General features: G+C 43.5%; 1 protein-coding gene across 1 annotated transcript in view; it reads left to right on the top strand.

Moving 5' to 3' along the window:
• EAF2 (ELL associated factor 2) overlaps positions 1–12,885 on the top strand; it is a 530,169-nt gene extending 517,284 nt beyond the window's left edge. Inside the window, exon 6 of the mRNA XM_069616693.1 lies at positions 11,963–12,885. Coding sequence (XP_069472794.1) covers positions 11,963–12,009 — 47 coding nt within the window. The 3' untranslated portion in view covers positions 12,010–12,885. The remainder of the gene's footprint in view (positions 1–11,962) is intronic.
• Positions 12,886–13,736: the final 851 nt, after the last annotated feature.

The raw sequence follows: 13,736 nt of genomic DNA, 5'->3' as shown, positions 1-13,736 counted from the left end.
TAGACCCGCCATACTTGAGATTCTTTAAGGACAAGGTGGTCCTGGCAACTAATCCTACTTTCGTCCCAAAAGTTCCGACAGTGTATCACAAACACTCGTCCATTGTTCTCCCTACTTTCTTCGCGACCCCATCATCGGCAGCAGAAAAAGCTCTTCATACCTTGGACGTTAAGAGGGCTCTGAAATTTTACCTACATCGTACACAGGAACTCAGGTCTACTCGACAACTGTTCATCGCATATGGTCCGTCGACGAGGGGAAAAGCAATCTCTAAACAAGGATTGGCTCGATGGGTCTCATCGACGATTGTGTTTTGGCACTCCAAGGCCGGAAGGCCGCTGCAAGGGCATCCTAGAGCCCATTCTACAAGATCAACGTCCTCCTCAGCAGCATTATGGGCAGGAATTCCGCTGACAGACATATGCCAGGCTGCGGCATGATCAGTGCCCCACACGTTTACCCGCCACTACTGCCTTGCCAGGCAGCATGCGGACGAGGTGCAGATGGGAAGAGCTGTCCTGCGCCATCTGTTTCAGTAAGGTAAGCTCCACGATGTGGAGAGTCGGTTTTCTACCTTTTGATGACAGTATACTTTATGTGGGTAAGGTTATATGAGTTAACTTATTCCTCTGTACATATGCATTGTGTGTTATGGTGAGGGTATATTACATTACATTCTCACCGCCGTTTCAGATGTTACTGCTATACAATCTATTCTAACCATGTGAATCCATGAAAGATCCAATGCTGGAGAAGGGAATAGTTTCTTACCTGTAACTCCATTTCTCCAGCATTGGTATCTTTCATGGATTCACATGCGCCCGCCAGCCTCCCGGGAATGCAATGTATTTGCTTGATAAGTTTAAACCTTTCTACTTTGGAGGGGCCGAAATCTGAAGGGGAGCCGCGGGGGCGGGCCTCTTATACTGGGACAGCCTACGGAGCATGCGTAGGCGGGTCCTAAAAGGAAGTAGATAGGACACAAGTGTCGGAAGTTTTCGTATTGGAAAAGGCTATATATGTGTACCGAGGATCCCAGTCTGACGACGGGGAATATTCTAAGCATGTGAATCCAAGAAAGATACCAATGCTGGAGAAATGGAGTTACAGGTAAGAAACTATTCCCTTCCTCACCTGCTGCGATACCACATCCATCTAGGCACCAGTGCTTTTTTTCACCTGTGATGCAGATTATACTTGTGTCCAATGGTGGGCAGATCTGAGTGTGCTCCCCCTGGCTGGGGTTTCCTCTCAGGGGGCATTTTCTTTGTCCCCATCCATCTCTAACATGGCCTCTTCTCCTGTGGCATTAGCACCTTTGTCTTTGGCAGCCATTGCTAGCAGGAATGCCACATTGAAGAGCGATTCTGATGTTGCCCTCCCACAGACTTCTGGGAGAGGTAAGTGTCCCTAAGCGTTCAAGATTGGATTGGCCACCTATTTTTATTTCTTCATTCATGGCTCATCTTCCTTTCCTTTGGTGTATCCACATGCATGAAGCAAGACTGACAAGTTTAACCAGGATGTGCAGAATGAGAGACTGTACTTGTCTTTTGCTGGACTGAAACTTTCATCTTTCTATGGATGAAGTAAATAAGACAACTCCTAGCCAGATCACTACAGCATTGGTCTCCTTGACCAAGTAGCCTTCTAAGACTTTGCAAGAATCTTGACAGATGTCGATCCATCACTGGTTTTTGTGGCTTTCAAGGTAGAAAGCATAGAGCCCAAGAAGGATCCTGAAACGAGCACAAAAGGATGCAAGAGGTTTTGCAGGCCTGCCCTTTACAACTGAAAAGTCAAAACTAGGGCCTGAAAATTAAGGAGCACTGCACACCTTGGCAGAGGTTTTATTTTCTCATTCCGTACTCTGGAAGCACTTATTCTGAGACCTTTGGATACTTTTCATTAGTTTCTCAATATTTTCACCTCCCAATTCCTCCTACCCCTCCTTTTCATCCTCATTTACCACAAGTAGGGAGCGAGGTCTTGTGGGAAGGGTTATCGAGGAAGCACCCCTTCCAAGAGGAACTCTGGGTTTTTCTACAGATTGTTCAGCATACAGAAAAAGAACTGGGCAGTCCTGAGAACAATTCTGGACTTTCCCTCCTCGACTTGTTTCTTCCCTTACAAAAATTCATACTCCTCACACCAGTGAATATTAAATCCTCCTTCTCCAAGGGCTTGGTTATGTGCAATGGATCTAAAGAAAGCAAACCTACAGGCACCTATTTGGCCTCCTCATTTAAAAAGTTTTCCCTCAGGCCCATCAGAATCAGTAAATGGTCCTTCCCTTTGGTCTTAATTTAACAATGAGGGTCTTAACCAAATTGATGATCACAGTGGCCTCCATCATAAGACTTCAGTTTGAATGTATATCCCTACCTGGTCGACTGGCTTGTCCAAGCTGGAAGCCCAGAGGCGAGAATTTACTCTGCACTGACTTTGGTCTGTCTGGGTTTCTCGATCAAAAGCGGTCTCAATTGAACCTCTACTCAAGAGATTGATATTGGCTATGTCTAGGACACTGCACAAGCCAGAATTTTTCAAGTGCATCAGAGAATCATTGTGGAGCAGACGGCTTATCCTTTCTTGTAGAGAACTCACTTGGGCATAGTGGTTCTGTAGGTAACTGGGTCTTATGGCCTCTTGTGTAGTGGCAATTCACAATGGAATGGTAATGAAGTAGAGTGTGAACTGTACAGGAGCTGAAAGCGATATGACTGGCCTTGAAGGCCATCTTTCCTCTTGTGTGGTCCTGGTAATGGCGGACAATCAGATTGGGTATATTTTACATGACATGAACCATCAGTGAGGGACCCGATCGGCCCAGCTATGTCTCCTGGCCCTATTTCTATGGGATTATGCTGCCATTTGTGGCTTGTTTTTACAGGCTTCCCATGTACGAGGAGAGAGCAACTTATTGACAAGCTCAGCAGACTTCACCGTCAGTCCAATGTGTGGGAATTGGCAGTCTATTCATCCTGAGATGGGTGATGCTGGATATAGACCCGTTTGCTACTCGGCGTAAAAGCAAGTGAAGGATTTAAGCTTTGTAGATGGGGAGAGGAGCCTGCTCGAAGGGGGCGCCATGAGTGTGTGATGAAACCATCTCTAGAGTATGCTTCCTGCAAACCCCCCCATTCCAGTGGTTCACTGGGTGCTCGGGAAGTTGACCAGTTGCTTTCTGATGCTGATATTGTCTCCCCTCCCTGATTGTCAACAAAGTTCTAATTTTCAGATCTAATGAACTAGACATCTAGTCCTCTGTTGCTTTCCAGTGTTCCTCAAATTCAGTCCCATCAGGGGAGGCAGAGTGATTAATTGCTCCCACAAGTCGCAGAACTTAGCAGCCTGGTGCCTTAGGAGTTCGTTCTTAGAAATTTGGAATGCTCATAGGTGAAAAGGAAGGATTCTAGTAGAGCTCAGTTCTGGAGCAAATAGCTTAGGTTCTGTTACTGGTCCCTTGCTGGCCACTGTGATCCTCTTGAGGCTGTATTGATTTTTACTTTTGGTGTAGATCTGTCCATTTGGGTGTCAGGTCAGACTCCTGCCAGTCTTATTTGTATTTATTTGTTATTTATATAGTGCTATTTATATAGCGCCTTACACCAAGGGGTACTTAGTGGCACTAATATCCCATCTTCCCATCTTCACCCTAAAGTCCTCCTTTTATCAACTGCCTTTCAAAAAGCCTTTTGAGGACCTTATGTAACCATACCCGCCTGTCCGGCTCCCTCATCTGTTTTGGGATTGCAATGTTCTAAATGTGCTGGCACATAGTCAGTTTGAACCCGTGGCTCCTGTAGACATTAACTTGGTCTCCTGAAAAATAGCCTTCCTCGTAGCAATCACTTCTGCTAAGAAAGTCTGTGAATAGATCCAATACTCCTTTTTCTAACCAATACATTCTCAGATTTTCACATTAACTCTGATGTCTTCCCAGATCCTCAATCTGCCAGGAAGTGGACCTTTCATTGTCTCGAAGTGTGTACTGCACTCATATTTTATCTACAGATCACGAGTAATACCAAGGTTTCCTATAGGCTTTTCTTTTACTTGGGCTCAAAATCAGGAACACAGATTTATAAAGCTTTACTATCCAAGCGAATAGTGTCATGCATTCTAGATAGCTAGAATACCACGATAATACTCCTCCCAAGGGCCTGCATGCCAATATGGTCAAAACCTCGCTACCTCTGTGGCTTTTCAGAGACCTGTTCAGATTGAGCTTATCTGCAAAGCAGCTACTTGGACTTTCTCTTCAGTTTTCTGCAGACACTATTCCTTGGATATCGGCTCCAGGGCTGACCCTATGTTTGGGCAGGCAATGCTCAAAATGAGTTTCAAACTTCTTGACCAATCATCCATTAATGTGTGCTTAATAAATCTTACATCCATATGCAGAAAAGAGGACTGGTTTTAGGAGTATGTAAAAGTTGCTCACAGCAATCCAAAGCAATTGTAGCATCCATGGACTTAAGTAAGGCTTTCGACTGTGTGAATAGGAACCTACTGTGGCAGAAGCTGGATGATTATGGAATATCAAAGGGTCTGTTGAGTATGATAATATTTCTGCATAATGAATCCAGAATACAGATAAGATTAGACTCAGAAGGTCTCTTGTCCAGAGAATGTACCATTGACAATGGAATTGGGCAAGGATGCATCCTTGGACCCACTTTGTACAATCTTTACGTCGCAGGAGTGAGAATAGCCTTGGATGCATCAGCATTGGTCTCTCCTAAAATTAGCAATCTGAAAATCTGTTGGGTAAGCTATGTCGATGACTTTCTTCTTATAGACACAACGATATATGTTGGGAATGGAATTAAAGATCAACTCAGACAAATCAGTGGTCATCAAACTCACAAAAGGGGTAAAAAAGCAGCAAAAGACCAATTTTGTGTGAAACTGGGATAAAAACACTGCCGGTCAAAGAAAACGTCCAATTCTTGGGGTACCCTGTAGTGGCTAAGTATAGTAAGATCTTTCTGGTAAATTATCTCAATTCAAAAGTTGACTGTATGCTAAATCAAATGAAGAGAATTGGCAATAAGTATGGTAAATTCTCCCTTGAACCTTGTAGAGAATTTTACAAAAGTAAGGTACTGCCAACAATTATGTATGGAAGTGAATTTTTGCCTAAAACAATGGAGATTGAATATAGAGCGGTTGAAAGCAGAATTTGGAGATCAATACTGTTTTTCTGCCTAAATGTATTCCATTTGAGGTAATAAGATATGAACTGGGCATACAATCATTTGTTAGTTTGATCCAGTGGAAGAAACTTTGCCTCATGAGTAAATGCCAATTCTCTAAAGAAAAAACACTATTTCCAGCTTAGAGTGAATGATACTGAGGGATACATAGCAAATCTAAGATTGGAATGTGAAGCTATACTTGCGGAAATATGCGTGACAATGGACCTACTGGGGAATAACCCCAATATGGTAAAAGAAAGACTCAAGTTGAATGATTGGGAGAAAACCCGTTTGACAATTTGTGACACAAAACTATATACACAAGTTCTAACAGCTGGAAAAGGATTCACTGAAATGGAACATTATCTAATGAAATTTCCTAGTAAAAAATTGAAAATTGGTTTTATGAGCTTCCGCATGAATGTGCTGTCGACTAATCAAATAAAAAGTATAAGGACAAGACAAGTCTGGGTCGTAGGCTCATGCAGATTTTGTAAAGACAAAGATGAGCTGGAAACCCTTTGCCATTTTATGTCGGAATGTCCAGAGTTACTAGCAAAAAGAGAAATTTATTTTAAAGAATTTGTACATAATGTATGGCTATTGAGAGATCTTCTATGGAAAAAAATGCTACACAGAGAATCCATGTCTATGAGAATAAGAGTTTTAGCATTCATAGAACACGTATGTGAAATAGAGTACAGTCTGTTTTAAATAGTACGATGTATGTAACAGTCAAGTGGGTCCGTTATACCACAGAGGGGCCCAAAACCCAGAGACCCACCTGGTTGGGGAATAGTGGGGTCAGGAAATGTCTAATCCAGGCAAAAAAAGACAGAGGAGTGTAATGTGGAACTCCAGGACGGGCCCAAAAGAATCGGAACGCAGCCTTTCTGCGAAGTAGCAGAGACGCCGACGTTCGTATCTGGCGGCGGTATGAAAGACATGGAACCTTCGGGCGGACACACGAGAGTCAGAACATCGCACTCATGTGAATTAGAAGAGATGCCGACGTTCGACTATGACAGCCGGCAGAGAAGTCAAGGAACCGCAAGCAGGGAGAGGCAGGGCTGCCGCAGCATGGAGGACCTGCGGGTGCTTAGCAGTTGTAACCCACATGAGAACTGCAGAGCCGCGGATTATAAAAGTCAGCGTTGTAACAACATAATAGAGCAGGACAAAAACACAAGATTCCCAGAGACCCACCAAAACCCTTCCAGGAAGAAACTAAGAACTCACCTGGTCAGAGATGACTGGAACGGGGAGCAGGTGGAGATGGAGGTCGAGGACAGCTTGCAATGCCTCAAGGGAAAAGGGGGCGGGGGCTTGGGAGAGTTTATATAGACTGGAGGAGGAAGTGAACACTGATTGGCCTGTTAAAATCCGCCTATATAAAGAACGCTGGAAGGCGAAAGTGCGTTCATTCTTGGTTATGTTGCAGATCGAACCAGACAGGACATCAAGAGCTGCTGAAGGCTGGTGGGCGTATGAGGACTAGGAGGAGAAGCCTTACCAGAAGTCCTTACCAGATCCCCTGCAAGGATCAGAGAAGAAGCCTAAGCACAGAGAAAGGACATTGCAGCAACTTTTGATTAAAGCTTATTTTTTTTTCTTTTTGAAATAGTCTGAATAAAAACCATTTTAATTTCCATCAAGCCGCCTAGCTGTTTCATTGTCACAAATTTGGTGGCCGCAGTGGGATACTGAAACACGGTATGGAGAATATCAAGCCCTTAGCAGAACGACAGCAACAGCTCCAGAAACTGGTGCAGGGACATCAAGCCCAGGCGGATCGACAAGCTATACAACAAGCCCTACAGTTGCAAGCTGCCTCCCAGGATGCCCTGAAGAAAGTAACAGAAGTGGTGGTCGCTCATAGAGCCATGACGCCTGCCCCTTCCAACATTCTACAGAAATTCCAGGCCGGCGAGGATCCAGGTTATTTCTTCACGAATTTCGAACGGGTCGCTAGAAACTCCCAATGGCCGGTGGAGAAATGGGGACACTTCATAGCTCCTTTGCTAACAGGCTCAATGCAAGGGGCTTACCAGGCGGCAAACCCTAACGGAGACACAAGTTACGCAGACATAAAAAGAACCATCCTAGAAAGGATGGGGATGGATGAAGAGGCCTATCGTCAGAAACTTCGGGAAACCAAACTCCGCAATGGGGAAACTCCAAGGAAACTGTACCATCGGGTAAACGACTAAACCGAAAAATGGTTAAAACCAGCCTGCTGCACTATACCTGAAATCATGGACAAAGTGAAGTTAGAGCAATTTGTGGATGCACTTCCAAGCAATATGCAACAATGAGTCCGACAACACCATCGACCCACTCTCACTGAAGCCATAGACATTGCCACAGAATTCCAAAAGGCAGGTGGAGCCAGGATAAATCCTGTGGAAGGAGGAAATAAACCCCTACTTCCTCGACCCACGAATTTGGGAGAAGTAAAGCCAACCAAGGTAGATCCCAGAGGTTCGACATGGCTCATCTCCAGCAGGCAACCCCAGTGTTATGATTGTGGGGAGTGGGGACATACCGCCAGATTTTGCCCAAGAAAGAACAAACCCGAACCTATGGAGATTGGTTGTATACAGAACTGGGCGTTTAGAAGGAGAAGAGAGCCCTATACAGTGGAAGTTCGAGTGGACGGTGTACCCCGACAAGGCCTGGTCGACAGTGGAAGCGAACAAACCGCCATCAGTCCAGAAGTAAATGTCTTTCGGGGGTAGGGGAAGCGAAATATTTCGGTGAAATGTGTGCATGGGGATGTAAAGTCCTACCCTTCCAAAGAAGTAAACATCGAGGTTAATGGGGTTCACACACCAATGGCGGTAGCCATCATGACCCATATACCTGCTCCTGTGTTAATAGGGACTGACCTGCCCAACTTTGATGACTGTTAGAGAAAAGGAATGGTTAAGAAGAGCTCCTTTCTCAGAAACTGATATTGAAGGGAATAGTAAGAGAATACCAAGGAAAACCAGAAGAGAATTGAAAGAAGAGAAACGGAGATGGGTGGAGAGTTTCAGTGGACTCGTAGATTGGATTTCTGAAGAGAAGAGTTTCTTTTAGAAGCGAAACGCTAACTGACCCATTTTTAAAGCATGTCCTCGAGCAAGCAATGAAAGACCCAGAAAGTACAAGCAGTTATCCGAGGTTTAAAGAACAGCGGGGACTTCTATACCGCGTTACCAAAAAGCCAGATGAACAGGAGATGGAGCAACTTCTAGTACCCCTGAGTTTCAGAAAGTCTATACTGGGGATGGCTCACGATGACCAGACAGGCGGTCACATGGCCAGAGAGAAAACCCTAGAGAAAATCTTGAAACTGTTTTACTGGCCAGGAGTTTATAAGGAAGTGGCAAAGTACTGTGATGAATGCCCCACATGCCAAAAATCAAACCCAAACAAACCAAGACGTGCCCCATTAGTACCTATGCCATTAATCGAAGAACCATTTTTTAGGATTGGCTGGATATAGTAGGTCCACTGGAACCCAGTAGTCATGGATACCAATATCTATTAGTAGTGGTGGACTACGCTACATGATATCCAGAAGCTTTCCCGATGAGAGGAACAAGTACCATCCAAGTATGCAACCAATTGATTCCATTCTTTGCCAGGGTAGAAATACCATCAGAAATAGTAACGGATCAAGGTCGACATTTTGTATCAGGAGTGATGAGAAGAGTATGTCAACAGCTTCAAATAAAGCAAATCCGGACGTCTGTTTACCATCCACAAACCAATGGTTTAGTAGAGCGTTATAACAAGACCATCAAACTAATGCTTAAGAAGGTGACGGCACCTACCGGAAAGAATTGGGACAGAGCAGTACCCTGGGTACTAATGGTATTAAGGGATACTCCACAATCTTCAACAGGTTTTTCACCCTTTGAATTATTATTTGGTCATCAACCGAAAACAATACTGGATATTGCCAAAGAAGAATGCAAAGGTCTAGAGGATCCTGCCTCCCTAACAGACTATCTGATTGAACTACAGGATAATTTAACTAGGACGAGGGAGCTGGCACAAACCAACCTGGGAAGATCCCAGTTAATCCAAGAAAAATATTACAATTGGAACACCAGAGTTCGACAGTTTAAAATAGGTGACCAGGTGTTAGTATTATTGCCCACCAGCCAGAACAAAATGTTGGCCCAATGGAGGGGGCCATATAAAATAAAGACAATATTAGGTCCAGTAAATTACTTGGTGGATCAACCCGATCGGAACGAAAAAACACAGAATTACCACGTAAACTTGCTGAAGGAATGGAAGACCCCGGACAAAACCAGACAGGTAGTCGCAAGAATGACCCAGGAACCTGCATTTGATTCCGTTCAGTGGGGAAAACAGCTCACAACAGAACAGAAAAGAGAATTGAAGGAACACCTTGAGCCTTTAAGTAATGTGTTTTCCTTCTACCCAGGAAGAACACACTTGGCAGTACACAAAATTGAAACAGAACCAGGACAGAGCATAAGGATCCGTCCTTACCGATTGCCTGAGTCAAAAAGGAATGCAGTGCAAGCAGAAGTGGAGGAGATGCTGAGGCTAGGGGTAATTGAACCATCATGTAGCCACTGGTCATCCCCTATTGTTCTAGTTCCAAAGCCAGATGGGACTATACGTTTTTTTATGGACTACAGACAATTGAATTCCATCTCTACATACCAAGCCTACCCCATGCCAACGACCCCAGTTGGACAAAATTGAAGCAATAGGGAAACTGCCTATGCCCAGCAATAAGAAACAGATCAGAGCCTTCTTAGGCTTCATTGGATATTATAGGCGTTTCATACCTTTTGTTTTCGTCCATTGCCAGCCCGTTCTCAAATCTTCCTACAAAGGCGACCTGCTTAAAGATGAAGGAGCTTGTAAAGCCTTTACAGAGCTGAAACAGGTAATATCAACACAACCTGTTCTAAGGTGTCCCAATTTCCAAGAAAGGTTTTTTGTGCAATCAGACGCATCAGGAATGGGAATAGGGGCCGTACTGAAACGGATCTACAGCCAGTGGCCTTTATAAGTCGCTAGCTATTACTCCATGAGGTGGTGTATTCTACCATTGAGAAAGAGTGTCTAGCTATCAAATGGGCCATTGAGACACTCAGATATTACCTTGCTGAAAGAAGGTTTACAGTTTTTACAGATCATGCTCCCCTCCAAGGGTTGGCCACGCACAAGGACACAAACCGACGAGTATTGAGATGGTTCTTAACCCTACAGGAATTTTGTTTTGAAACAGTGCACCGACCAGCGGCTTTCCAATTCGTTCCGGATTACTTATCCAGAAATCCTGACCAGCCCGATCGGCTGGATGCTTCAGGGGGTGTATGTAACAGTCAAGAGGGTCCGTTATACCACAGAGTGGCCCGAGGCCCAGAGACCCACCTGGTTGGGGAATGGTGGGGTCAGGAAATGTCTAATCCAGGCGAAAAACAGACGAGGAGTGTAATATGGAACTCCAGGACGGGCCCAAAAAAATCGGAACGCAGCCTTTCTGCGAAGTAGCAGAGACGCCGATGTTCGTATCTGGCGGCGGTATGAAAGACATGGAACCTTCGGGCGGACACACGAGTCAGAACATCGCACTCATGTGAATTAGAAGAGACGCCCACGTTCGACTATGACAGCCGGCAGAGAAGTCAAGGAACCACGAGCAGGGAGAGGCGGGGCTGCCGCAGCAAATGGAACCTGCAGGTGCTCAGCAGTTGTAACCCACATGAGAACAGCAGAGCCGTGAATTATGAAAGTCAGCGCTCTAACAACATAATAGAGCAGGACAAAAACACAAGACTCCCAGAGACCCACCAAAACCCTTCCAGGAAGAAACTAAGAACTCACCTGGTCAGAGATGACTGGAACGGGGAGCGGGTGGAGATGGAGGTCGAGGACAGCTTGCAATGCCTCAAGGGAAAAGGGGGTGAGGCTTGGGAGAGTTTATATAGACTGGAGGAGGAAGTGAACACTGATTGGCCTGTTAAACTCCGCCTCTATAAAGACAACACTGGAAGGCGAAAGGGTGTTCATTCTTGGTTTTGTTGCAGATGGAACCAGACAGGACATCAGGAGCTGCTGAAGGCTGGTGGGCGTATGAGGACTAGGAGGAGAAGCCTTGCCAGAAGTCCTTACCAGATCCCCTGCAAGGATCAGAGAAGAAGCCTAAGCACAGAGAAAGGACATAGCAGCAACTTTTGATTAAAGCTTTTTTTTTCTTTTTGAAATAGCCTGAATAAAGACCATTTTAATTTCCATCAAGCCGCCTAGCTGTTTCATTGTCATAATGTAATATGAGAATTTTTCTGTGCTATTATAATTACTGGTTTTTGTATAATCAAGACATTGTAAATTGTAAAATAATGTATCTGCAAGATTTTAACTATGAATTTTAAATTTTGTAAAAGTTTTTAAACACTAAAACAAATAAAGGAAAAAAAAGTTGCTCACAGCAGTCACTACTTTACTCCTAGTCCACAGACTTCTTTCCTTCATGTGCCCCACCCATCACCCCCTCTGATCCTGGATGTGTGCCGGCCTGGCAGTTATAGTCCGTGGGTTTGGCAGTGCTTTGCCACAGCTCTGCAATTTCATTTGGTTTTTGTATGCTGAAAAAGGCTTCTCTCCTGTTTCTATTTGCATGACCAAAGGGGACAACATGGGCTAGGAGTGCAGTAGTTACTACGTTGGGTAACACTTAAATTTTAAGTAATTAATTTAAATATCTTTTCTTGTCCATTTAGGAAATGACTTGCAACTGAGTGAATCCGGAAGTGACAGTGATGACTGATCTAGGTGTTGGTGTTTACTCAAGCATATTATGCCAACTCTATTTTGTACGCTGTGTAGCATCTGTATTGCACTAAACGAAATTCAAAATACTGAATGTTTTCAAAGGGTTGTTAATAAAGGAAGATATCTTTGACTTCTGTTGGATATGTCACATCAGTGATGCAGGTATTAAAATGCAACGGATGGCTTCTTTCTCAATTACTAAATGGCTAGGATTAGTATTTACAGTTCAGATTTACATCACATACTGCCTTTGCACTTAAAATTCAATGTACAACTGTTGACTACTAAACAGTTTAATGTGGTACGAGTGACTGTTATTCTTTTGTTAAAATGTTTACTTATTCAGTCGAGGCGAGGAGTGCCCTGTTCTTAAGAGCATCTGATGTAATCTGAAGAGCACAGTTTTGTTTTCCATTCCAAATAACTTCTGTGAAGACATTGTGTACTACAATCTGCTGTATCTACTGTTTACATCAAATCTTACATTTTGCCACTGATTAATTTATTTTGACATTTTCCATTCTTTTACGTCCTGTAATATCTGCATTGCTAAACATCCTGTTTGTCGCAGCAAGTGTATACACCAAAGAACATTCTCGTCAATATGCTTTGGTGGTCTAATGAGCCAAGAACCACTCATCGTTCCTGATAATTGTGTGCTTTGCTGTTTTGATTTCACTTTGGACCAGCCTGCATCAATAATTTTACGGACTTCATTGTGTTATTTACTCACCATCCCTTTTATGTTGACTGCCATTTTTGGAGCCTTTAATGCAGTATTACATTTTGTGAATTCTGCAAAGCAAATGGAAAAAATATCGTAGGAGATATGCAACATTTAAAATATTAAAATAAGTATTTATGATTTTAATCTGTCTCATTTTTGAAGATTGAAATGTTTGATTGTATCGTCGTAATCCATGCTACCCTATTCTTAAGGCACTCATATTTGCAGAAAACGTATCATTTATATATTTGTGAATTGAACATAGTGAAGCGTGAAGAACACAGATTTATAAATTTGCATAGTCTCGCATTACGTCTAAACTTCTGTGACACTTCTAACTTTAAGAATAGTTTTAGTGATCAGCACCTCCAATTTATGGACCCCGAGGTTCTCCAGAGCCCCTTTTTATTTTTCACGTCCAGACATATGGTGGACTGTACAAAACCAAACCTTCAGCTGACACCCTTAATGCTTCAGCGCATATCCAGCACATAATCTGGCCTTGATTGTCCTTCTTGTTCAGTCTCCTTTGGACCTTTTCCAGACTCTTTGAAATACCAGGGAGTGTCCTTCCAAAAAAGTCTGATCCTGGAGTACACAAGGGTAGCCAAAATAATATATTGGTGAGGGAAAACTCTGGTCATCCCTGGTCCACAAATCCAGGCCTCTTGCTCTGGGTGGATTGGTCTAAAGCGCTCGACACGTGGCCCTTTTCCTTACCTTCTGAAGAACATTAAACCATGGTTGTGTATTCAGCTACCATGGCTCCCCTTTCATTAAAGCATTTTCCCAAACTGCTGTGACACTCCCTTTCCATTGCTCTGTGGTTTGCTTTATCAGGCTCCAGTATGATTTTGAGGTGGGTGTATTTTACGTCTTTTTTTTTTAATGTTGGGAGTAAAAGGATATTTTAGCGGAAAAATGTAATATCCATTCCTAATGGGGGTATTTTTTAGGTGAGTAGAAATATATATGAATTTATGTAATTTGTACAA

This window comes from Ambystoma mexicanum, chromosome 9 (genome assembly GCF_040938575.1).
Source record: "Ambystoma mexicanum isolate Mex_15411 chromosome 9, UKY_AmexF1_1, whole genome shotgun sequence".
NCBI lineage: Eukaryota > Metazoa > Chordata > Amphibia > Caudata > Ambystomatidae > Ambystoma > Ambystoma mexicanum.
The sequence above is the reverse complement of the archived record's forward strand: the minus strand, read 5'-3'. Positions and strand labels throughout refer to the sequence as shown.